The 25999-nt window shown below is 41.0% G+C and overlaps 1 protein-coding gene across 1 annotated transcript; it reads right to left on the minus strand.

The window, feature by feature from the left end:
- On the minus strand, positions 1-24621 carry LOC132829682 (C-X-C chemokine receptor type 5). The gene is made up of 2 exons (XM_060847031.1): positions 24469-24621; positions 1-1096 (listed from the first exon to the last, which is right to left on the minus strand). Exons 1-2 carry the CDS (start codon positions 24505-24507, stop codon positions 38-40), a joined length of 1098 nt encoding a protein of 365 aa, XP_060703014.1. The 5' UTR covers positions 24508-24621; the 3' UTR covers positions 1-37.
- Between the last annotated feature and the right edge of the window lie 1378 nt (positions 24622-25999).

Raw genomic sequence — 25999 nt, forward strand, 5'->3', positions numbered from 1 at the left:
AGTTCCTGTCAATCTCTGACTGGAACAACTACCATGTTTAAACATTAGACCAGGAGGTGGTATTGTCAGAGACAGATGGATTCCCATTCTTCCCAGCACGTTTCAGATGGAAGTGACTGTCCATGGTGGCTTGACTAATACAGCCAATCTCTCTCAGAAGTTTCAAAATGTCATTTCTGAATTTGACACCAATAAACACATAGAGGATTGGGTTGAGACAGCTGTGACTGAAGCCAACACTCTCTGACAGAACAATGGCAAAAGCCAGTTTTCTGTAGAACTCACAGTCAGCAATGAACACATCCAGTGATCGCAGTGTCTTGATGATAATGGCCACATTGTAAGGAGACCAGCAGATGAAAAACATGACAGTGACTGTCAGCACCATCTTGACGGCCTTATGCCTCTTAAAGTTCTGGGTCTTGCACAGAGTTTGAATCACTTTGGTGTAACAGTAACACATGACAGCAAGTGGCAAGGAAAAGCCAATACCATGGTACAGGATTTGCTCGGCCAAGAGCCAGTCGTTCGCCCTGATGTCATCTGATGGGTAAGTGCATTTGGAAATGTTCTCTGGCAACTTTGTCTCAACTTTTAAGAAGACAAGAGTTGGAATTTGAAGGATGAATCCTATGGCCCAGACAGCTGAGCAGACCAGGTGCACATACCGGGCTTTGCGTTTTTTGTAGGTTTGGACCGCATAGACAATTGCCAGGTACCGGTCAAAGCTGATGCACCCTAAAAGCAGACTGTTGCAGAAGAAGTTGAGCTTGTGAAGGGAACCTATCACTTTACAAAGGAAAGTTTTGAAGCGCCACCCCAAAATATTTTCCAGAGCAATGAAAGGAAGGCCCAGGACAAGGAGAAGATCAGCCATTGCTAGGTGCAGCAAGTAGTTGTCAGTCGGAGTCCGGAAGTGCCTGTAACGTAGCAGGATCAGCAACACCAAGCCATTGCCAATGGTCCCGAACAAGAAAACTATGAAATATAGCAATGGGACAAGAATTTTCCGGAAATACTTGGGGGTTTCATCTTCTTCAGGGCAGTATGTTTCTTCATATACCATGTCCTCTGTAAAATTTTCATACATGTATTCCTGAAATCAGAAAGAATAAAAATCACAAACACTGACCTGAAAATGGTTTAAAAAAATTTAATTTGCAATCATGTCTACCTTATTCTTTCTACAAATTCCTGTCTTGCTTGCTACCAAGTGAGCAGCTCTTATTTACAGGTCTGACCTTAGACTTTTTAAAAAATTTAACCTATTTTTCTTCCCAACATTTTTGGAGATGTTATCACACACCTGTGGAGTAGGTAGGATGTGAACCTGGGCCTTCTTATCCAGGGGTATGGACACTACCACTGTGTCACATGATGGCCCTAAAAATGTTATTGCACAACTCTGGAGCATGTGGTTCTTGAACCTGTGTTATGAAGATGTGGGTGCGATGTACCTTTAAGAAAGTTAAAAGCTAGCAGAACTACCTGACACTCCAAGTGTGCTGAATAAGATACAATGTAACCTTTTGGTCTAGCAGCTACTGTAGCTGGTTGCCTGGAGACAAAAATAAAAGCAAATTTGATTTAGGCCAATCCATTTAAATTATCTCCCGAAAAATACCAAACTCCAATTAAGTTTGAATTTAGTATATTGACAATATTAAAAGCTAATGACACAAACCGATGCTTTAGGGGTATAAGACTGGGGCAAATTGAACAGTTAGAGAACTGCTAAACCACCAATACATGCAAGCTGCCCAGAGAATAGCTCTCTTAAAGGTACCTTTATTGATCAGTGACCTGTGAAACAGAAACCCTAAGAAGAAGAAAAGAAGACAGAGGAAGATATAAAGAGAAGATTCAACAGCTGGCTGGTTTTGAAATTTGAATTGTTGATAAATCTTAATTGGGGGTTTTATCGGGCCAGTATTATAGAAGGGAAAGGAGGAGATAAGTGTGGGAAAAGATCTGCCACCCTACCAACCCACAATAGCCCCACAAAAGCAAAATTGGCCAAAAAATACCCAGAAAGCACATGCAAACTTACAAGCCAAATCAGACAGCCCTTCCAGACAAGGGAATACACTTCAAGCTCACTAACAATGACAGAGCACCGCAGATATCTCAAAGCCCCAAGGGCATCTTTTCAACCCAGCAATACCAGAGCCACACAAAGAGCTGGTCAGACAGCGAGGCACCAGCAAGGGCATGCTCCAGGCACAGGACAATGGAAGCAGCTCACCACTTCAGAGGAGACATTTACACCTACCTGTGAAGAGGAATGGAACCATCGATACTGTCAGGATGTTGCAATGTGTGAAGGAACAGAACATTCATCTGATAACTGTTTTCCAATTAGCATCCTTGTAACTAGATTACTTCATTTCCAGATACATTGTATTTTCCCCATTTCTTAATTAGCCTTATTGTGCAGCATTATTATAAAAAACTGGTCTCATCCTCAGTTCTGGGAAGAGAAATTCTGATCTACCTGTACAGACTGTCAGTTCCGTGTCAGCCTAGTCTGTTTCCCTTCCAGCCATATCGCTTGTAATAAAGTGTTTGTCAATTTCACTTCGAGCTGTGCTTTGTGATCTCTAACCTATTGGGCGGATTTCTCTGACAATAGGTGAGAGAAAGGAGTTGTAAATAGTGTTAGTTAATTATTCTCTGTTATATTTTAAGAAATAAAGTTGTTAATTTTTACTTTAAATAGTTATTGGCCTCTTGAATTTTCACAGATTACTGTACAAGATAAATCTTTTCTGTGTTGCTAAGGGGTTTACCCAGTGTCGTAACACCTGGGTCTGCTGGGCTGTAAGTAAGGACATTATCACTGCATCACAAAAGCCGCTAGACACAGCTCTGAGATTGGGTCCTTGTCACTTTTACCTTAAGTATAGGGCAAGTCAGCATCATCTTCGGATAAAATCTGCAACTATATGGGGATTGGTTCAGGACTCAAAAATCCATATGTTTACTATATTGATCAGAAAGCCTGGTCCTCTAATCACCAACCAAACACTTCAATCTCTAATATTATAATTTTTTTACATCTTTCAATGGTATTGATGAGCAAGACATTTCTTGGGGATGAAGTTCTAAGTATTTCATGGGGGAGGTGGAGAACTTTACAATTTCAAGTTGGCATGCTGAGAAATAAGAGCAGACCATTCCCCCTTGAGCCTATTTCACCATTCAGTATAATCAATGGATAACCTGTACCATTGATCACATGTCCAATATACCTGACCTTGAAACCAGAACCCTCAAAACCTGGGTAAATCTATCAACACCAAACAGATATTGTTAAAACAAAATGCTGGAAATACTCACCCAATCAGAGAATTTCTGTGAAGAGAGAAACAGAGTTAATATTTCAGGTCCATGAATTTACATCACATCTATCAATATCAGTTTTGAAATTTTCAATCGACCCTCCCTATTCTAACAGCTTATCAAGGGAGAGAGATCCAGATTCCCACTATCCTCTGTTTGAACAGTTGCCTCCTGACATGGTCCATGATCTGCCTGGATCTAATTTGAGGTTCCATCTCCTTTTCTGAACTCCCTACCAGAGGAAATAATTTCTCTCTATCTACACATTAAGACACATTAAGAGTGTACTGGAAATCAAGGTCCTCCATTACATGAGCTGTACTGAACTTATAAATGTTCCATTTAATCACCAAAATGGTCAGCTTGTTTCTCTTTATTATGTTAACTGGAACAAGAGACACTTTCACTGAGTTTCTTCAGGAAACACGAAAATAACACATTTATTAAAGACAAGAACAATGATGAAATAAGATCCTGTGGAAGATTAAACTTTATCACCCTCATCACAACCACACTCACACCCATTAATATTAAGCCAGAACAAAAGGAAACAGCTCTGCAGAGTGATTATGAGTGGGAAAAAATAAGCAAAAAAGAGAATAACATGCTTGTTAGTCAAATGCAGAGATAGAATGGGTTGACCTCCCATAGTTCCTATGATTTCCCGTCAATGAGATCCTATTTCTATTGGTCATAGAGTGATGGATGATCTTCAAACCAGATTTCAGATTCAGCTAGAAAATAGTTAGGGGCACTAATACATGAAACTTACAGGACTCAGAAATGCTTCACTGAGGGAGAGAGCATACAAAAATGCCAATCTTTCCTTGGCAACATTTTGGTAAGGCAAACCAGGGCTGGAGTTACACAGTTAATGGTAGGGAGATTGCTGAACAAAGAGATCTAGGGGCGCAGTACATATTTCCTTGAAAGTGGAGTCGCAGGTAGACAGGGTGGTGCCTTTATTGGTCTTCTAGAACATTATAGGGGTATAAGAGATGGGACATCATGTTACAGTTGTGCAGGACATTGGTAAGGCTGCTTTTAGTACTGTAATTCTGGTATACAATTCTGGTTGCCCTTCTATAGGAAGGATGTTGTTAAACTTCTCATTGAATCTCACAGAATCCCAACAGTCTGGAAAGCAACTCACCCAGAACCATTCCCCTGCTCTATTACACTACAATTCCCCTGATTAATGCATCTAACCTACACATCCCTGAACACTATGGGCAATTTAGCATGGCCAATTCACCTAACCTGCATATCTTCGGACTGTCGAAGGATACCAGAGCACCCAGCAGACACGGGGAGAATGTGCAAATTCCACACAGACAATCACACGAGGCTGGAATCGAAACTGGGTCCCTGGTGCTGCAAGGCAGCAGTGCTAACTACTGAGCCACATACTGCCCTTATGAAACTATATGAACCTAAATAATGAACCTACATTTTACCTTACAGGAAAGATTTACGAGGATGTTGCTGGGACTGGAGGGTTTGAGTTGTAGGGAGACACTGAAAATACTGGGGCTTTTTTCCTTGTAGCACTGGAGGCTGAGGGATGATCTTATAGAGGTTTATAAAATCATGGTGGGCATGGATAGGGTGAATAGCCAAAGTCTTTTTCCTAGGGGGATGGAATCCAAAACAAGACGGCATAGGTTTAAGGTGAGAGGGGAAAGATTTAAAAGAGACCTGAAGGGCAATTTTTCATAAGAAGATTAGTGGTGCCAGAGGAAGAAGTGGAGGCTGGTACAATACAACATGTAAAAGGCATCTAGATGGGTATATCAATGAAAGGGGTTTAGAGGGAAATGGAACCAGGCCAGATTGGGATCTCTGGTCAGTACAGACAAGTTGGACTGAAGGGTTAGTTTCCATGCCAAATGATTTGATGATTCTCCAACAACTACCTGTAATGAGACTGATCAAACGTATACCTCAGTCCAGTGGCTTTTGCAATGCAATGGGCAGCACAGATTGTAAGCATTTTTCCAAGTCCAACAATCATAATAAGTTACCTATATTTTACCTTCCTTTGAGAAGCTTTCATTTATATTCCTCACATAGTCAGTGGACTTTTGTAAGCAACAGGCAATCCCAGTTCTCTTCGACTTCTTGACTTCCAAAAAGTCACAGCACAAAAGCCTTAGCAATCATCCTAATCCACCATTTTCCATTCCTCTCTCTCTCTATATATATATATATATATAGTGTTTGTTTGTGTATGTGTGTATATGTGGGGCAGGGAGGGGTGGGGATTCGAACACAACTTCAAAGGCTTGATATGTTAAAACTTAAGCTGGACAAGTGCACCATCACCCTAGTCCTACTATTCCACATGGTCACAACATTCAATAAAAATAACTTGTATGGTTGTCAAGGTGGTACTTATATACCACATAAAATACATATGCATTATAAATAATATATCTAGCACCAAGTTTCTTAATAACACAGTTATTGGTTTATGGTGAAAACAAAACTAATACAAAGAAGATGCAATGATTTGTTAACATACACAGTCAGTAATATAGAAGTATAAATACTTAACCCTCTAAATATCCCCAAAACACATTCTCACAAACACACTCACTTTTCTGGAGAAGACAAAAATGAATAAAAAGTGGACACATTTATATACATGTTCTCACTTGCTCTTTACTCACATCTCATACAATTATCTCTGATCCCTTCTAAGCACTTAGATAATTTAAACATTTTTGGCAAAGCATAAAAATTGCAATTTTTCGCCCAAATTATAAACAAGTTTGAAGTGATAAGGCTGTAATAGCAAGCTCCATTGAAATAGGCAGAGGCTTGAGGATTATGATTATTATATGTAGACATAGGACCTATATTTCAAAATGCCTAACAGTCACTAGCAATCTCTTGGTTTATTTTACTAGTGTAAAGTATTTTTCTTGGAGTTGATTTAGATTTTACTGAGGAAAGTATTTCACTGGCTTCTTTATGCCAACCCACCTTGATGTAATGGACTGCACCAAACCACCTTGATGTAATGGACTGCACCAACCCACCTTGATGTAATGGACTGCACCAACCCACCTTGATGTAATGGACTGCACCAACCCACCTTGATGTAATGGACTGCACCAACCCACCTTGATGTAATGGACTGCACCAAACCACCTTGATGTAATGGACTGCACCAACCCACCTTGATGTAATGGACTGCACCAACCCACCTTGATGTAATGGACTGCACCAAATTCCAGATCACAAGGAGCAATTACTCCTTGAAGACCTTAATGAAGTTTGGTATAGCCAACACCAGTTGAGTGATCAGAATGACTTTTAAATTCTCAAAAGATGCTTGGCAATCCAATGACCATGCTGCTTTGGCTTTCTTTTGGAGAGAATTATTCGTGGAATAATTACAGTATGAACAAATTTGTACAAGCTTGCTATCCGTGAATCTCCAAAAATCCCAAACATACAAAGTCGGAGTGGAAATAAAGCTTTCAGCCCCATGAGCCTGCTTCACCACTCAATAAGATCATGACTGATTTGTTTACACTTTGAATTCCATATTCCTAATCACCCCAATATCCTCTGATTTTTCTGCCTAGCAATAATATGATACTAAGCTGGGTGGCAGGGTGAAACGCGATGAGGATGTTAGGAGATTACAGGGTGACCTGGACAAGTTAGGTGAGTGATCAGATGCATGGCAGATGCAGTTTAATGTGGATAAATGTATGGTTATCCACTTTGGTAGCAAGAACAGGAAGGCAGATTACTACCTAAATGGAATCAATTTAGATAAAGGGGCAGTACAAAGAGATCTGGGTGTTCTTGTACACCAGTCAATGAAGGTAAGCATGCAGGTACAGCAGGTAGTGAAGAAGGCTAATAGCATGCTGGCCTTCATAACAAGAGGGATTGAGTATAGAAGCAAAGAGGTTCTTCTGCAGCTGTACAGGGCCCTGGTGAGACCACACCTGGAGTACTGTGTGCAGTTGTCTCCAAATTTGAGGAAAGACATTCTGGCAGCGTAGGTTCACGAGGTCAATTCCTGGAATGGCGAGATTACCTTACACTGAAAGACTGGAGCGACTGGGCTTGTATATCCTTGAGTTTAGAAGACTGAGAGGGGATATGATTGAGACATACAAGATTATTAAAGGATTGGACACTCTGGAGGCAGGAAACATGTTTCCGCTGATGGGTGAGTGCCGAACCAGAGGACACAGCTTAAAAATACGGGGTAGACCATTTAGGACAGAGATGAGGAGAAACTTCTTCACCCAGAGAGTGGTGGCTGTGTGGAATGCTCTTCCCCAGAGGGCAGTGGAGGCCCAGTCTCTGGATTTATTTAAGAAAGAGTTGGATAGAGCTCTCAAGGATTGTGGAATCAAGGGTTATGGAGATAAGGCAGGAAGAGGATACTGATTAAGGATGATCATCCACGATCATATTGAATGGTGGTGCAGACTCGAAGGGCAGAATGGCCTACTCCTGCACCTATTGTCTATTGTCTAATATATGAACATTAGAAAAATAGATATTTCAAAATATAAGACAAGAATTGATAATGGTTACCATTTGAGTAATTATTGACCCCAGTTTTATATTTGAATGAATTGAGATGTTACCATCTTCCAAGGTGGGATCTGAACCCATGTCCTTTGAACATTGGGCTCTGGATTACTAGGCAAGAGACATTACCACTACATTACCTCTATAAAATGCACTTCCACCATTCGTAGGACTAGCTTTAAATTCCAGATTTATAAATTGAGTTTCTACCAGTCATCAATATGGGATTTAAACCCATGTCCTTCATCACAAACATTGCAACATTACCACTACATCACCACAATCAATGTTTTCCGTTTAGTTTTAGGGCCTGGGAACTCTTAGTTACAATTCTTGTACTTTTTCACTCTTTGGCAGAACTTGTCCTCGCATACAATATGCCCTGGTTGGTTAGCACTGAGTTTGCAAGTTCACTTTGTGCAAAATTTATCACCAAATCATAGTTATGGAGTCATAGAGATATACAGCATGGAAACAGACCCTTCAGTCCATCTCATCCACACGACCAGGTATCCTAATGTAATCTAGTCCCAATTGCCAGCACTTGGCCCATATCCCTCCAAACCCTTCTTATTCATATACCCATCCCGATGCCTTTTAAATGTTACAATTGTACCAGCCTCCACCACTTCGCCTGGCAGCTCATTCGTACACCCTCTGCGTGAAAAAGTTGCCCCTTCTGTCCCTTTTATATCTTTCCCCACCCCAGGGAAGAGACTTTGTCTATTTATCCTATCCATGCCCCTCATCATTTTATAAACCTCAATGAGGTCATCCCACAGCCTCCGACACTTCAGGGGAAACAGCCCCAACCTATTCAACTTCTCCCGTAGCTCAAACCCTCCAACCCTGGTAACATCCTTGTAAATCTTTTCTGAACCGTTTCAAGTTTCATAACGTCATTCCGATATGAAAGAGACCAGAATTGCACGCAATATTCCAAAAGCGGCCTAAGCAATATCGTGTACAGCCGCAACATGACCTCCCAATTCTGATACTCAATGCTCTGACCAATAAAGGAAAGCATACCAAATGCCTTCTTAACCTATTTACCTGTAACTCTATTTTCAAGGAACTATGAACCTGCACTCCAAGGTCTCTTTGTTCAGCAACACTCCCCAGGACCTTACCATTAAGTGTATAAGTCCTCCCCTGATTTGCTTTTCCAAAATGCAGCACCTCAGGTTTATCTGAATTAAACTCTATCTGCTCCTCCTCAGCCCATTTGCCCATCTGATCTTGATTCCATTGTACTCTGAAGTAACCTTTTTTGCTGTTCACTACACCTCCAATTTTGGTGTCATCTGCAAACTTACTAACTGTACTTCCAGTGTATCCATCAAAATCATTTATCTAAATAGCATAAAGTATTGGAGCCAGCACTGATCCTTGCTGACTACAACTTCTTAAAGAAAACTTCTGTTTGTTCTAAGTGACCATTTCAAATGTTAACATATACCAGTACATCATAAAATTATCCACACAATTTAGAAATCAAGCTACCATTTGATTCATCAGTCTCTAAAGAGTTGCTGGAACATTTTTCAGTCTGAATGGCATCATTCGACATTGAAAAGGTCTGATGCGAGATGGGCTGATATTCCTTTAGCTGTGGATGTTAAAGGAACCTGCCAGTATCCCTTTATCTCCCACTATTCTCATTACCATATCATTCTCCAAAACGTGATACTGCTTCAACAGATTGTTTTGACACAGCCAATTTTTTTCCCCCAGGAATCTGAGGTGTCAATTAGACAATTACTTTCCCAGTTGTTCTGATAATTCTGCTTGGACCAATGGCCTGTGCTTTCAATGGTTTACCTTATACAAAGTTAAAAATCACACAACACCAGTTATAGTCCAACAGGTTTAATTGGAAGCACACTAGCTTTCGGAGTGACTATCACCTGATGAAGGAGCGTCGCTCCGAAAGCTAGTGCGCTTCCAATTAAACCTGTTGGACTATAACCTGGTGATGTGTGATTTGTAACTTTGTACACCCCAGTCCAACACCAGCATCTCCAAATCATGACTATTACCTTGTAAAGGCAGCAATTCCAATTCCATGTTTGAAATAGTCGGGATTTGGTAAATGTATTAGCCCATTGTCCCATGGTTTTTTTTGTGATGCTTTTGTGTGTCTGAGCTACTTTCCAGGCTCCAGTGAGCTGGTCCTGGAACATTTATGCATAGTTGAACATGATGACCTGTTCTGTTCTTTATTGAGTCATAGAGCCATACAGCATGGAAACAGACCCTTTGATCCTACTCGTCCATGTATCCCAGATATCCTAAATAAATCCAGCCCCATTTGCCAGCATTTGGCCTATATCCCTCGAAACCCTTCCTATTCATATACCCATCCAGATGCGTTTTAAATGTTGAAACTGAACCAGCCTCCCCCACTTCCTCTGACAGTTCATTCCATACACGAACCATCCTCTGCCTTAAAAAGTTGTCCCTCAACTCCATTTGGTGGGCGGTACGGTGGCACAGTGGTTAGCACTGCTGCCTCACAGCGCCAGAGACCTGGGTTCAACTCCCGCCTCAAGCGACTGACTGTGTGGAGTTTGCATGTTCTCCCTGTGTCTGTGTGGGTTACCTCCAGGTGCTCCGGTTTCCTCCCACAGTCCAAAGATGTGCGGGTCAGGTGAATTGGCCATGCTGAATTGCCCGTAGTGTTAGGTAAGGGGCAAATGTAGGGGTATGGGTAGGTTGCGCTTCGGTGGGTCAGTGTGGACTTGTTGGGCTGAAGGGCCTGCTTCCACACTGTAAGTAATCTAATCTAAATCCTCCCCCCTTACCTTAAACCTATGTCCTCTAGTTTTAGACTCCCCTACCCTAGGAAAATGACCTTGGATATTCACCCTATCCATGCTCCTCATTTGATGAATCTCTATAATGTCACCCCTCAACCTCCGACACTCCAGGGAAAACGGTCCCAGCCTGTTCAGCCTCTCCCTGTAGCTCAAACCCTCCAACCTTGGCCACATCCTTGTAAATCTTTACTGAACCTTTTCATGTTTCACAACATCCTTCCTAAAGCAGGAAGGCCAGAATTGCACGCAGTATACTTAATTTCAAAGGTCCCCTCACCTTACGTTCATAAACTAAGCCAGCAGGCTAGTCAATTCATTAGGTAAACACTGCGTGACAAACAAAAGAAATTCCAGTCCCATGACAATGTGCCCTGATCATCATTTTGAGGGTTTGTACCTTTCCAAAGCTACCTGAATCTGCGGGTGGCAAGCTGAATGGATTGATCTCCATCAGTAATCCATTTTTGGTAAAGAAATGAGTTAATTTTTCCACCACTACTTTATCAGTATTTGATCTCAAGGGAATATGACCTCTAGGAATTGAGCAGTTATATCCCTGATTGTAAGGATATACTGTATCCTGCTTTTGTTTTTGCTAAAGGACTGACACAATCCACACTCTACTAAATGGTTCCTCAAAACTGGCATGGAAATTAATGCTTATTTTACCAATCCATGACGTTTATTATTTTCCCACCACCTAGCACATAGTGCAGTTTTGTATAACATGCCTGATGTCCTGGTGAAGAGCTGGCCATAAAACTTAAATACATTTGCATCTTACAGATTCCTGCACATCTGACTATAGGAATAGGGCTACCCTTATCCTTTCTTGACAATATTTGAGAGGTACCACTATAAGGTCAACCGTCATTACTCTTTGCCTACTGGCCTGTAAGATGTCTCCACTTCTTCATTACAGCCATATAGTAATATTCAGGAACTCCTTCAACTTCAATTAGTTTGAGTCAATCAGGTTACTTTATTGAACTTTGATTGGTTTAGTGAACCTCGACCTGAGAAGATTTATTGAACAGATTCTTCAGATTATCCCCACAGAAGTTTGACAAGAATTCTCTGTAATTCTCAGGTATGCATTTTTCACATCTGCAGTCAGAGCTACAACTCTGTCGCACTCTGTACGAGTGCCTTTCTCTGTATTGACCTTGTGAACCTTCATAAAACCCATGGATTTACCTCACAACTTCCAATTATTTGCCTAAGAGTTTCTCAGATGTGACAAACACCAGTAGATGTCGTGTATTTGTATTTCCAAAAGGCCATTGAGTAAGATGCCACAGAAAAGGTTATTGCACAGAAAAGTGCTCAAAGTATTGGGGTAATGTATTAGTATGGATTGTGGTTTGGTGAACACACAAAAGGCGGAGCGGGATTAATGGATCTTTTTCAGGTTGAAAACCCTAACCCTAACACTACCATATTGCATTGCTAATGCAATGATGCAAGTATCAGTCCTAGGGGCCCACTTATTTACTACATACATTAATGGAGCAGAGTGTAACACATCTAGATTTGCCTATGATATGAAAATAGGCGGGAGGGCATGTTGTGATGTAAGGAAATGTAAGGGGATATAGATTGAGGAAGGGGGCAAAATCTTGGAGTTAATGTAGGAAAGTATGAGGACATACATTTTGGTAGGAAGAATTAAAGGGTAAGCTATTATTTAGATGGAGAATGACTCCAAAAAATTAAAGCACCTAGGGATCTGGATGCTCTTGAACATGAAACTGTAAGAGTTAGCATGCAGCTGCAGCAAGTAATTAAGAAAACAAATGGAATTTGGTGTTTATTCCAGGGGGGTTGGTATTTTAAAACAGGGAAGTCTTGTTACAACTGTACTGGGTGTAGGTGAAACTACACCTAGAGGTACTGTGTACTGATACAGTCCTTGTATTTAGGGAAGGATGTATTGGCATTGAAGGCAGTTTAAAAGAGATTTAGATGAACCAAGAATGGCTAAACAGATTAGCCTTTATTCCTTAGAGTTTACTAGAATGAGGAGTGATCTTTTTAAATGCAGAATATTCAAATGGAGCTTGATGGAGTACATATTGAGATGTTTCCACTAATGGGAGAATCTTGAACTGGTGGGGGGATGGGAGGGGGGCATAGTTTCAGTATAAATAAACCCTTCTAAAACGGAGAGCTGAAGGAATTTATTCTCTTAGAAGGTGGTGAAAGCCTGGAATTTTCTACCAGAATGTTGCTGAGGCTAGACCACTGAAAATATTTAAACAGAGATAGACTTTTTGTTCAAAAAAGTTGAGGACTCTGATGGACTGGCCAAGAAAGGAGTTGACGTTTGGGCAGCGCAGCCATGATCTTGTTTGATGGCACAGCAAGTTTGAGAGACCAAGTGGTCTACTCTTGCCCGTATTTCTCATGTTCTTATGTTCCAGTAAGTGATTTAATTGTCCACTACCACTCACAATTGGGTGTGGGAGAACTGCAAAGCTTAACTCTGTTTATCAATTGATGTTTAAGTTTGGTACCATAGACATCCTGTCTTTATAGTTTCATTAGGATTGATATATCATTTCTCAGCGTGCCTGGCACTGCTCCTGGCACGCCCTCCTGCACTCTCCAGTGAACCTGGCTGATTCCTAGACTTGATGGTAATGGGGATATGCCAGCTCAGAAATTTGCAGATTGAAGCTTCCAATTACAATTTCACAGCTGCTGATGGCCTGCAGTACCCAGTATTGGCTTGCTAGATCTGTCCATTTTAGCATGATCATACTGCCACACAACACAACAGAATGGATCATCAATGGAAAGACAGGATTTCATTTCCACAGGGACCACACAGTGATTCCTCCTACTGAAACTAACATAAACAAATGCATTTGCAGATTGGTGAGGATGAAGCCAAATTTGTTTTGCCTTGACTGTCTGCCATAGATCCAGTCTAGCAACTGTATACTTTAAGACTCAGTCACCTCATTCAGTTCAGGTCCTCCATCCAGAGTCAATTCTACCCCCAAGCCATTGTCAGTGCATCCTCTAATTGTTGCTCAACATAGAAGAATACTGATTCATCAGAAGAAGGGGTGCAGTACCTGATAATCAACAGGAGAATTCTTTGTTCAGTCAGGACTTTGAAGGAAATTCCCTCCTGTCTGTATATTTGTCGTCACCTCTGCTGACCCTGTCTTGCTGATGATACAGGACATATCCAGGATGATGGCTGTGGTGTCTGGGACATTATAGTTTTGATTCTGTGAGTGTGACTATGTCAGATTGTTGCTTGACTTTTTGGTAAGATAGTTCTCCCAATTTTGGCACTGATTACAATAATGAGGAGGATTATGGAGGGTCAACAGGGCTATGTTTGCCATTGTTGTTTCTGATCCCTGTGTTGATGCCGATTGTTCCAACCAAATTCATTACTTCCAGATGATTTTAGCCGTGTGTAACAATTGAGTAGCCAGGCCATTTCACAGGGTAGATAATAGCCAAAGGGGAAGAAGATCATGGACGGTTATCAAGACTTTGTCTGGGGAGGATGTGGAGGGAACCACACAGCACTGTGTGGGGAAAGGATGCACAGATTTATAGAGATTAACATCCTCCCCCGCTAAGCTGGGGACGACAGCTGCTGTGCCCAGAATGAGACATTGACAAGCTAATTTATCATCTGCGGCCTCAGAAACAGAAGAATCTTCCCCACAGTCCCAGGAGACTGAAAACAAGTGTTCCACAATCTAAATGAAATGGGTCAAACCAGAACCTTACTCATTTAGAGACTCTATTTTGAGACAACTGTGTCTTATATCTCATGCTACTTATTTCTGAAACCACCATAATTCTCAGTTGCTTTAAAGGTCCTTTGATAGTCATTCAGTAAAAGCCCAATTTGGATTATTTTGAGCCATTAAGCATTTTTGATCATTCTATGTTTGGTCAGCAGTGCACAAAAACTAATTCCATCAGCCAATCACAATCAGTGATGAGGACACTAATGTTTTAGCCTTAAATCGATCTTGTCCCATAACAGAGACAGGGAAAGTTGGAGAAATTGTTTTTATCGAAGCATAGAATGTTTTCTCCACATGGAATCACTAAGGCAGAAAATAGCAAGCCTTTTCAGGGAAAATTGAACGGATTTTTGAAGCAGAAATACAGGTGTCTCATAGACAATACTGCAGTGGGAGTAATTTGGGATTAATACAGGGGTATAGGGATTTAGTGGGCAGAGGGATTAGTTTAGAACTAGTACAGGTCTCTGGGGAGAGAGCAGCGAGAAGTGTAAACTAGAAAACCTTATGGAGATAAAGTTAAAAATCACACGCCAGGTTATAATCCATCAGGTTTATTTGGAAGTACTAGCTTTCAGAGCTCTGCTCCTTCATCAGGTAGCTGCGGTGCAGGATCATAAGACACAGAATTTAAAGCAAAATTCTGTGTCTTATGATAAGACTGGTCCTCATCTTCCACCACATTGACCTTGGTACATTGCATCATCGTCCACTATTTCTGCCACCTACAAACAGCCACATCAACAGAGATATATTTCCCTCCCCACCTCTATCTGCATTTTGGAGAGACCACTCCCTCCACGTCTCCCTTGTCAGGTCCATGCCCCACCCCCCCAACCCCCCTCCACTGCCAGCACCTTCCCCTGCCACCACAAGAAGTCCTAAACCCTGCCTACACCTCCCTCCCTCACCTCCATCCAAGGCCCCAAAGTACCCTTCCACATCAATAGAAATTTACCAGTACTTCCACAAACTTCATCTACTGTATCCGTTGTATCCTTTGTGATTTTTCTACATTGGGGAGACAGGATGCCAAGTTGCGGATCATTTCAGAGAACATCTCTGGGACACCCACACTAACCAACCCCACCACCCTGTGCCTGAACACTTTAACTCCCCCTCCCACTCCACCAAGGACATGCAGGTCCTGAGTCTCCTCCATCACAAAACCCTAACCATCCGACACCTGGATGAAGAATGCTTTGTCTTCCACCCTGGAACCCTCCAACCACACGGGATCAATGTGGATTTCACCAGTTTCCCCATTTCCCCTAGCCCCACCTTATTCCAGTCCCAACCTTACAATTTGGCACCACTCTCATGAATGGTCGTACCTGTCCATCTTCATTCCCACCTATCTGCTCCACCCTCCTCACCGACCTATCACTTCCACCCTTACCTTCATCTACTTACTGCATTCCCACCCTGTCCCAACCCCCCACCCATTTATCTCTCAGCCGCCTTGGCCCAAAGCCTTATTCCTGATGAAGGGCTTACGCCCGAAACATCGATTCTCCTGCTCCTCGGATGCTGCCTGACCTGCTGTGCTTTTCCAGCACCACACTCTTCGACATGTGTGATTTTTAACTTTGTCCACCCAGCACAATCACATTATTGAGCTACAGATGGAAAAAGCCATGGAGAAATGGAAAATGGGGATGAAATTTGTAACATTTATGCACTACCAAACCAAAAGCTAACGTTGGTCATTGTGCAGAGGGTGAGTTAGGTGCAAGTTAGGACATGGGCAACAGAATTTGGATGTGTCCATTTTTATGAAAGGTGCAAGATGGAAGATGAATTCGAATAGTCACATCTAGAACAGAGGAGGAGAAAGTGAGGACTGCAGGTGCTGGAGATCAGAGCTGAAAATGTGTTGCTGGAAAAGCGCAGCAGGTCAGGCAGCATCCAAGGAGCAGGAGAATCAACGTTTTGGGCATAAGCCCTTCTTCAGGAATGAAGAAGGCTTATGCCCGAAACGTTGATTCTTCTGTTCCTTGGATGCTGCCCTGATCTGCTGCGCTTTTCCAGCAACACATTTTCACATCTAGAGCAAAGGCAGAGATGAGGGTTTCAGTAGTGGATGATGCAGAAGGTACAGAACATTTCCAAAACAGAAGTTGGCAGTATTGGTGATGGAGTTGACATAAATGTTTGAAAGCTTATCTTTCTAAGGTGACACAAGATACCTTTTCCTCTGTTAAAGTGCTGTACTGTGTAAGTGCAACTGCTGGTTGCACAAGACCAGTTATTATATATACATACTGTACAGCATCACTGTGTAGGATACATACTGTACAGCATCACTGTATAGGATAAACTCACATCCTGGACAGTCTATTTGGAAGTCTGGACGAACCACTGTAGATTCAGCAATTTGATTTTGATTTGGACTTTCTGACGATACAGCGCTTTTCCTTTCCTGTGTCTTGCACCTGATCACTTCAATATACATAGAGAGCAGCAAAGTTATGGAGTTAAAACAAAACAAATAACTGTGAATGCTGGAAATTTGAAACAAAAATAGAAATTGCTGGAGACGCTCAAAAGGCTTAGCAGCATCTGTGAAGAGAAACAGAGGTAACGTTTCAGTCTGGTGACTCTTCTTCAGACAGTCAATTTTCTGAAGATGGGTCACTAGACTCGAAATGTTGACTTTGTTTTCTCTCTACAAAGGTCATGGAGCTGCTGTAAGTTAAATGCACTATCCTTCATTCCTGATGTTCTCAATTTATAATAAACATTAAACATACATTTATATAATATCTTAGAATGTACTGTAGCATTTTACCATCAGTGAAAAACCTTTTATTGGAGCAGTCATTATTGTATTATGGGAAATATAGTCAAAAAGTGTTGTGCTAGAAAAGTACAGCTGGTCAGGCAGCATTCGAGGAGCAGGAGAATTGACATTTTGGGCATGAGCCCTTCATCAGGGATGTGGAAGGGGAAGGAACTGAGGGATAAATAGGGAGATGGGGATAGGGCTGGGGGTAGGTTGGTGGGAGGGTGATAGGTGGGTGCAGGTGGAAGGTAATTGTGATAGGTCAGTGGAGAGGGTGGAGTGGATAGCTGGGAAGGAAGAGGGACAGGTAGGGTAGGTCATGAGGGCAGTGCCGAGTTGTGGAAAACATGACAGCCAATGTGTACAATTTAAGAAAGATGCCACAGATAGCAATATATTAATGACCAGATAGTCTGATTGTTATTAATGGTTGAAGGGTACATATTGTGTCCTGGACAATAAGGAGCACTTCACTGCTCTTCTTAAAAATTATGTCATAGAATTTTTCATGTCCACTTCTTAAGTGCAATTAGGGATAGACAACTGGCACTGCCAGCAACACCAACCTCCAATAAAAGAATTCAAAAGTAACTTGAGAAGGCAGATTGGACCTTGGTTTAAAGTCTGATCCAAAAGACACATCTTCGACAATGCAGCACTCCCTCAGTACTGACCCTTTGACTGTGTAACACCCCCTCAGCATTGGCTTAATGCTCAATCCTTTAGTACTGATCCTCCAATAGTATAACAAGCCCTCAGTACTGACTCTCCAATAGTGCAGCCCTCCCTGAGTATTAACCCTCCAACTGTGCTGTGCACACCTCAGTACTGACCCTGTAACATTGCAACATATTTATACTGGAACTCAATGCGTGAACGTTTTCCCTCATTGTTTGATCAGAATGATAATGGATAGATTCAACAACATTGATTTTACAATTCTGAACAAACTAATCAGAATGAATACCTCACTGGAACGTGTGTGAAAAGCACTACCCTAGCAGTGGTTGTTCTCTCGGTTAATCTTTATACTGTACATGCACTGACTCTTTTTGCTATTAGTGTTGGCTTCTATCTCGCAGCGTCTGGAAACATGAGCTCATCCAAAGAACTGATTCCTCCAATCAAATCCTGTGTTAATCTTTCCATTCTCCCTATGTCCATGAAATCTATTGGCTCCCAGACGAGTAATTAGCCATTTTAAAATTCTCAACTACGTTTTCAAATTCCTCCTTGGCCTGATTTTTTTTCCCAACTCTATAGCCTTCTCTGCCCTACAACTCCTCCACATTCCTCCAATTCTGGCTCAGTTGGCATCTCTGATTTTAATCACTTCCCCCGTGGTGAGTGAACCTTCAGATGCTTCAGAACTGATCTCCCTGTCTGCCTTTCTCCCTCACCTTCCTCTTTTTAATACACTCCTTAAAGCCTACAATTTAGCCAAGCTCTTAAACACCTGTCTTGATATCTTTTTCTGTGGCTCAATATTTCTTTTGATTTAGAAGTGCCTTGGGATAATTTATTACTTTAAAGTTATTATGTAAATGAAGATTGTATGGTTAGTCCCCAGATTCTTAAAGGCATTTCCAGATGACCTGGGTTCGCTTCTTATATTGGGCAGTTTGATCATTTGAAATCAAAATCTTTCTTAATTTTGGAAATAGCAAAGTTGCAGCAGTGGAACTGACCATGAAGTTGAGAGGTCACATTGCAGCTGTACAGGACATTGGTTAGACCACTTTTGGAACATTGTGTGCAATTCTGGTCTCGCTGCTATCGGAAGGATGTTGTGAAACGTGAGAGGGTTCAGAAAAGATTTACAAGGATGTTGTCAGGGTTGGAGGATTTGAGCTATAGGGAGAAGCTGAACAGGTTGGGACTGTTTTCCCTGGGGTGTTGGAGCTGAGGGGTGACTTTATAGAAGTTTATAATATCATGAGGGGCATGGATAGGGTAAATATAAATGGTGTTTTCCCTGGCGTGAGAGAATCCAGAACTAGAGGGCATAGGTTTAGGGTGAGAGGGTAAAAATTTAAAAGGAACCTAAGGGGCAACCTTTTCATGTAGAGAGTGGTGCGTGTGTGGAATGAACTGCCAGAGGAAGTGGTGGAGACTGGCACAATTATACCATTTAAAAGGCATCCAGATGGGTACGTGAATAGGAAAGGTTTAGAGGGAGATGGACCAAATGCTGGCAGATTAGATTAGGATATCTGGTGGGCATGGAAGAGTTAGGCCAAAGGATCTGTTTTCATGCTATACCCCAAGATCCTAAGTGTTTGTAAAATAAAGGTTGGTTCACTTAATGTTCTTTTGGTAAGGGAACCACCAACCATATGTGCTCTGAACTCTGCTTAACTCCAGTCTGACACCAATAGAGTTGATGTAGCCCCATTAGTGCTTGGCAAAAAATGGGTACCAATGGCAGCAACATCCTGAGACTGAGTTGAAAATATAGTATGATGCAGGTTAATGGAAAGATAGTGGGAAACACCATCATCTGGCACACAGAATACCTTCAACAGTGCCTGACATAAATAAAGAAGTAAAGTTGACAATTTGGTTCAGAGATGGAAGGCGATGTCACCTTTTGTCTCATTTACTTGTGGTGGTTCATGCTACAGGTAAAGATCTGATTTTATCTGTTTTTAATTTAATTACTTATATAGAGGGTCAAATTGGTTGAAGTTGTATGGGAAATTTGATTAAAAATTTTGAAAGCAAAAGAGTAAATGTGGACATTGAGAAATAAAAATATAAATGGGGAAAGCAATCCATGAGATCCATCTGTGGATCTAATTATCTAAAGGGGTTCCAAACAGTACGGGATTAAAGGGAGAAAATATTCAGAGAAAACTAGTAATCCTCTGGATTGTAAGAGATTTGGATACCTGTCAGGCACAAGTAAAATATTGATAAAGAGAGGAAAATAAAATATGACAGTAAATTAGCCAGAACTATAAAAATAGATAGATTTTGTAAGTAAATTAAAAGAGATTAAGCAAAAGTAAATGAAGAAAGTGATTTCTGAGACTGGAGTAATTACAATGGAGAATAAAGAAATGATGCAGATATGAAAAAATGTTTTGTCTGTCTTCGCTGCAGAAGATAACAAAACATACCAAAAATAGCATCAGAGAAAGTATCAGAGAAATAAATGGGACCAAATGTTGATGCATTCCCTGGACCTGACAACCTATATACTAGGGTTTGAAATGATATGGTTGGGAAGATAATAGATATCACTAATTGTGATCTTCCTAAATTCCCTGGGTGCAGAAGCAATCTCGGGGGATTGGATGATAGCAAATATAATATGGCTACTTAAGAAAATACGGAGAATGAAATCAGGGACCGACAGAGCAGGTTAACCTGATATAACTGTTGTTATCATCTAAGTACTATGTCATACGTGACAGGCAAACGCAAACGTTTTGATCAGAGCAACAGTGAACAACCTAATTGTTGGAGTTTTGGTTAGGCTGGTCTTTGATGTTGCCTTGCTGCTTCCTTCTCATGGTCTCTTGCTGCTTTTCCATTAATCCTTCAGGTGGTAACTAGGCTTCTAAACAAACATATCTGAACCACTACCTTCTTTTTGATAATATGTAAGTATTAGCTTGTCCCTCCAGGTGCATTTCATACTGCTTTGTTAGATTTCTTGTTCCTCCACCCAGTTCACCATTAGGTTTGTTCTTAAGAAACACATGACTAAGCTAACGATTTTCTCTTCTTCCTCTTTCAGAATGACCCAAGCTTCACAACCCATAATTCATTGTTGACCAAAACTTTGGAAATTAGGTAATATGACACATAGAAAATCAAAATATGATAAAGCACAGCAAACATGGTGAAAGAGATATCATGTTTGACAAATTTATCTCTTGAGTATTTACATAGCAGCTTCATAAAGGGAAACCAGGGGATTCAGAACAAAAACAGAAAACACTGGAAAACTTCAACAGGCCTGGCAGCATCTGTGGAGAGTGAAATAGAGGTAACATTTTGAGTCCAGTATGATTCTTCTTCAGAACCAGTGAGATTAGGTTGGATTTTCAATAGGCATTCAGTCTGGTATTGTACACGATCTGACATGGATAAAGAATTGGTTAAAGAATGGAAACAGAGTTGAAATAAACAGGGCATTTGTATTATCATCTTGTTATTAACAAAGCAAAAGGATCAATATTTGGGTGAAGGTTATTTACAATTTAATTTAATGTCTTGGATGCTGAGGCTGAGTATAATATGTCTAAATTTGCTAACAGTTCAAAGCTAATTAGGAAAGTAAGCTGTGATGAGGATAAAGAAGCAATAGGGTTATGGTGAGGAAAAGGGATGAAGGTGACAGAGAACATTGCTGTAGGAGTTCCTCAATGTAATCCCCTAAGCCCAATTACCTTCAATAAAGACCTTCCCTTCATTGTAAGATCTGAATTGGAGATGTGGACGAATTCTTACAGAATCATTTGCAACTCCACAGAAATTGAAGCATGGACTTGGACAAAATACATGTTCGGGCTGTTAAGTGGAAGTAACATCTCGACCACAGTGGTGCTAAACATTGACCATGTTCAGTAAGAGAGAATTTAACACTTTCACCATGGCATTCAATAGCATTACAATCGCTAAATCCCACACAATCAACATCCTAAGGTTACAAATGACCAGAAACAAACAGGACCAACCCATATAAATACTGTGGCTACAAGAGCAGGTCAGAGGCTAAACACTCTGCAGTAAGTTACTTAGTAGCTTCCTGACTCTGCAATATTGTCCTCAATCATATCCCCCCCTTGTTTTCTCTGCTGTAAAGAAACCAATTGAAGCCCATTTAGTCTCTCCTTATAGCTCAATTTTTCCATCTCAGGCAACATCCTCATGAACCTCCTCTGTCCCCTCTCTAGTGCTATCACATCCTTCCTGTAGCGAGATGATCAGAACTGCACACAGTACTCCAGCTGTGTCTGATCAATGCTCTGTACAACATTACCTCCTTGCTCTTGTACTCTATATTATAACTGATGAAAGTAAGTGTTGCATATCCCTTCTTATCTATCCTATTCATGTATTCTGCTGACTTCAGGGATCTATGAATAATTATCCCAATAATATCCCACTGTTCCTATAAGCTACCCAATGTCCTGCTGTTCATTAAATACGTCTTTATTTTGTTTCTTCTTCCAAAGTGCATCACTTTGCACTTATCAGGTTTAAATACCATCTACCATTCGTCTGCCATCTGTACAACTTATCTATACTTTCCTGTAACTTACAACCTTCGTCTTCACTATTAACCACTCTAACAACCTTAGTGTTATCTGCATATTGCTTAGCACACCACCCCCCATTTTCATCAATATCATCTATGTATATAACAAACAACAATGGTCCCATTCTGATCGTTATGGTACACCACTGGACACCGGCCTCAAACAGCCTTCTACCACTACCCTTTATGTCCTAGTACTAAGGGGAAGGAAGTGAGGACTGCAGAATGCTGGAGATCAGAGCTGAAAATGTGTTGCTGGAAAAGCGCAGCAGGTCAGGCAGCATCCAAGGAGCAGGAGAATCAATGTTTCGGACATGAGCCCTTCTTCAGGTCCAAGTACTAAGCCAATTTCTAGTCCACCTTGTCAAATTTCCCTCAATTCCATGTGTTGGATGTATGGTGATGCTGGGGCATTGAGCAAATTTAAGGAGGAGATAGATTTGTAATTAGCAACAAGTTGACGGGTTACAGAAAGCAGGCAGGAAAGTGGAATTGAGGCCAAGATGAGATCAGCCATGATTGTATTGAATGGTGGACCAGGCTTGAGAGACTGAAATTCCTACATCTGCTCTGAGAGCTTACATTCTTATGACAGCGCCTTCCAAACCTATACCACATAGAAGGACAAGGGTAGAACATACACAGGAACATCATCACCCACAATTCTCCTCCAAGAATAATACCATCCTGATCGGAAATCTATCTCTACTCTTTCAGTGTCATTGGGTCAAAATCCTGAAAGTCTTTTCCTTACAGCCTTGTCCCTTCGACATAGAGGACTGCAGTCATTTGAGAAGTCAGCTCACCACCACCTTTGCCGTAGCAATTAGCAACTGGCTATAAATGTGAATGTAAATCCATAAATGTTTTTTTAAAAATGGGGGTATGTAACATTATTCATTTCGAAGTGAAGGATAGAAAATCTTATTTTTTTCTAAGTGATTATCAAGTAAATGTCAGCGTTCAGAGAGATTTGGGTGTTCTCATGTAAGAAATGTACAAAGGTAATAGACGGGTATAGCAATTAGAAAGACAAAAGTCTGTTAGCCTTTATTACAAAGGGGTTCAGTACAAAAATAAGAAAATCTTGCTGCAACTCTACAGGAGATTGGTGAGGCCATTGTGTACACTTTTAGTCTCCTACCCCAAGAAAGATATTCTTACTTCAGACCAGTTGACCCAACAATTTGCTAGATTCCTGGAATAAGAGGATTTCTGAGAATGGATTGAGTCAAATGGGCCTGTAATTTCTGGCATTTGTGAGGTAATCCTACCAATACATAAAATGATCCAGAGAGGGCAGTTACTGAGAAGTGATTTCTCCTGGCTGGGCAGTCTAGAACTAAGGGCCATAAACTCATAATACAACACTTTAACAGGATTCTTGTGACACAGTTGTAGTGTTCCTACTGCTGAGTGAGAATGTCCACGTTCAACTCCCACCTTTCCTGTAGTGTGCCTAAACGTCTTGATGAAAAATAACTAGAATACTCGACTAAAAAACAATCGATTGATCTTGTTTTCTATTATGCTTAAAAACTGAAAAGTCACAACCCTTGGGTCGAGAATTCCAAAGATTCCCAACCCACTGAGATCAGTGAATAGATGAACAATCAAATTAGGGATGAGTCCTAAAATTACAGCTGAACAGTAAATTGCTCACATTAATAAATACCATCAGAACATAGAGTGGGTTACCTAAAAGAATTGCATCACGCAAAATTACAAACTACACTGTACAGATAGTTATATTCACAGTCTTTATTTCCCCAGCTTATTAATCAATTCTACTGCTAGAATTAAAAGCTCCGAACAAAAGCTAAAGAGACGGTCGGACTATTTCTCAAATTGTTACCGGTGTTCCTCATCATACCTCAGTACTGGCGAATAAGGAATACTTACATCAGTTAGGTTTCCTATGACGAATCTCATCTTGGACATTTACACCAGGTAATAGACGTTACTGATATGTTGCTGAATTGTCTGTGAGTTTCACAAATACATTATTGTCCCTTCTGAATACTCAGAACTGCTGCTCAACACCAGATTCTGGTGTGCAAAGGTGTTTTTTTCAAATGATTGACACTCTTCCTGTCTGACAAATAATGTAAGGGGGAGGAGTGGGTGCCACTGGCAATTTTCCCTTTTATTCCTTGATTTGCATAAAGAATCTGCATTAGACAACATGACCGTGAGCAGCTTTTCAGAGCAGTTGAAAGAAAGAATTACATTCATATAGCACCTGCCCAATGTCAGGATATCTCAAATTGCTTCACAGACAATTAAGTACTGAAGTGTATTCATTTCTGTACATGACCTCTTTATTCCTAAAATTAAAACATCCTTTTTCCTATGTACTTAAACAGGGAAGAGACAGTGACCCAAAGGGTAGGAATGTCATAATGATTAATTAACAGGGAAGAGTGTAATCTGAGGCAAAGTTAAGAAAAATAAAGAAAAACCTAAATACATTGATTGAAAGCCAGATTTTTAAAAAGATTTTGGAGGCAAAATACAAAGGCATTGAATCAAAGAGTTACAGGTACAGTGACTGATGGAATAGTTCAAATAGTGTAGCAGAGGGAATGAGATGCAAACAATAAACCACAGTGTAAGGGGCAGCAGCTTGTGACTGGAGAAGAGTTTGCACGTTCTCCCTGTGTCTGCGTGGGTTTCCTCCGGGTGCTGCGGTTTCCTCCCACAGTCCAAAAATGTGCAGGTTAGGTGAATTGGCCATGCTAAATTGCCTGTAGTGTTAGGTAAGGGGTAAATGTAGGAGTATGGGTCTGCGTGGTTTACGCTTTGGCGGGTCGGTGTGGACTTGTTGGGCCGAAGGGCCTGTTTCCACACTGTAAGTAATCTAATCTAATCTAAGATTCCTGAGATCAGTTGTGGAACAATTTGAAAATGACAATTTCAAAATGAATAGAAATGGGTACACAGAGTTTATATGGCGTAGTTTGGACAGGCTTTTGTGACAGAGGATTCAAGGCATTGAGGTTTGCTTCACATTAACAGCAATTCATGTAACATAGGAAGGGAATTTGATTCTAGGGGTGTTGGTGGTGTGAATAGAAGGGGTGAGATTGAGGAGGAAGAAACATGATTTTAGGCAGGGTCTGGAGTTAAGAAGAACACATTTTACTTGGTTGTGCCTGCAACTGATGAGGACCAAACAGGTGGCTTTAGTGTTACTGATGTTGATTGCAGGATAATCCAAGGCAAGTATGTTGCAAAATACATCAGTTGCCCTGATCATGGGGGAGATCTTTAGACAATGTTCTAACCTGATGGTCTCAGTTGGAAACCTCACCAGACCAGCAACATGTTGGCAATATTGGAAAAAGTGAGGACTGCAGATCCTGGAGACCAGAGCTGAAAAATGTGGTGCTAGAAAAACACAGCAGGCCAGGCAGCATCCAAGGAGCAGGAG

Source organism: Hemiscyllium ocellatum, chromosome 29 (assembly GCF_020745735.1).
Source record: "Hemiscyllium ocellatum isolate sHemOce1 chromosome 29, sHemOce1.pat.X.cur, whole genome shotgun sequence".
Classification (NCBI taxonomy): domain Eukaryota; kingdom Metazoa; phylum Chordata; class Chondrichthyes; order Orectolobiformes; family Hemiscylliidae; genus Hemiscyllium; species Hemiscyllium ocellatum.

Coding starts and splice junctions, on each gene's coding strand:
- LOC132829682 (XM_060847031.1), bottom strand. CDS start 24,507: ATGTCCAAGATGAGATTCGTCATAGGAAACCTAACTGAT. Junction 1,097..24,468: donor TCATAGGAAACCTAACTGAT/GTAAGTATTCCT, acceptor TTCTGATTTCAG/GAATACATGTATGAAAATTT.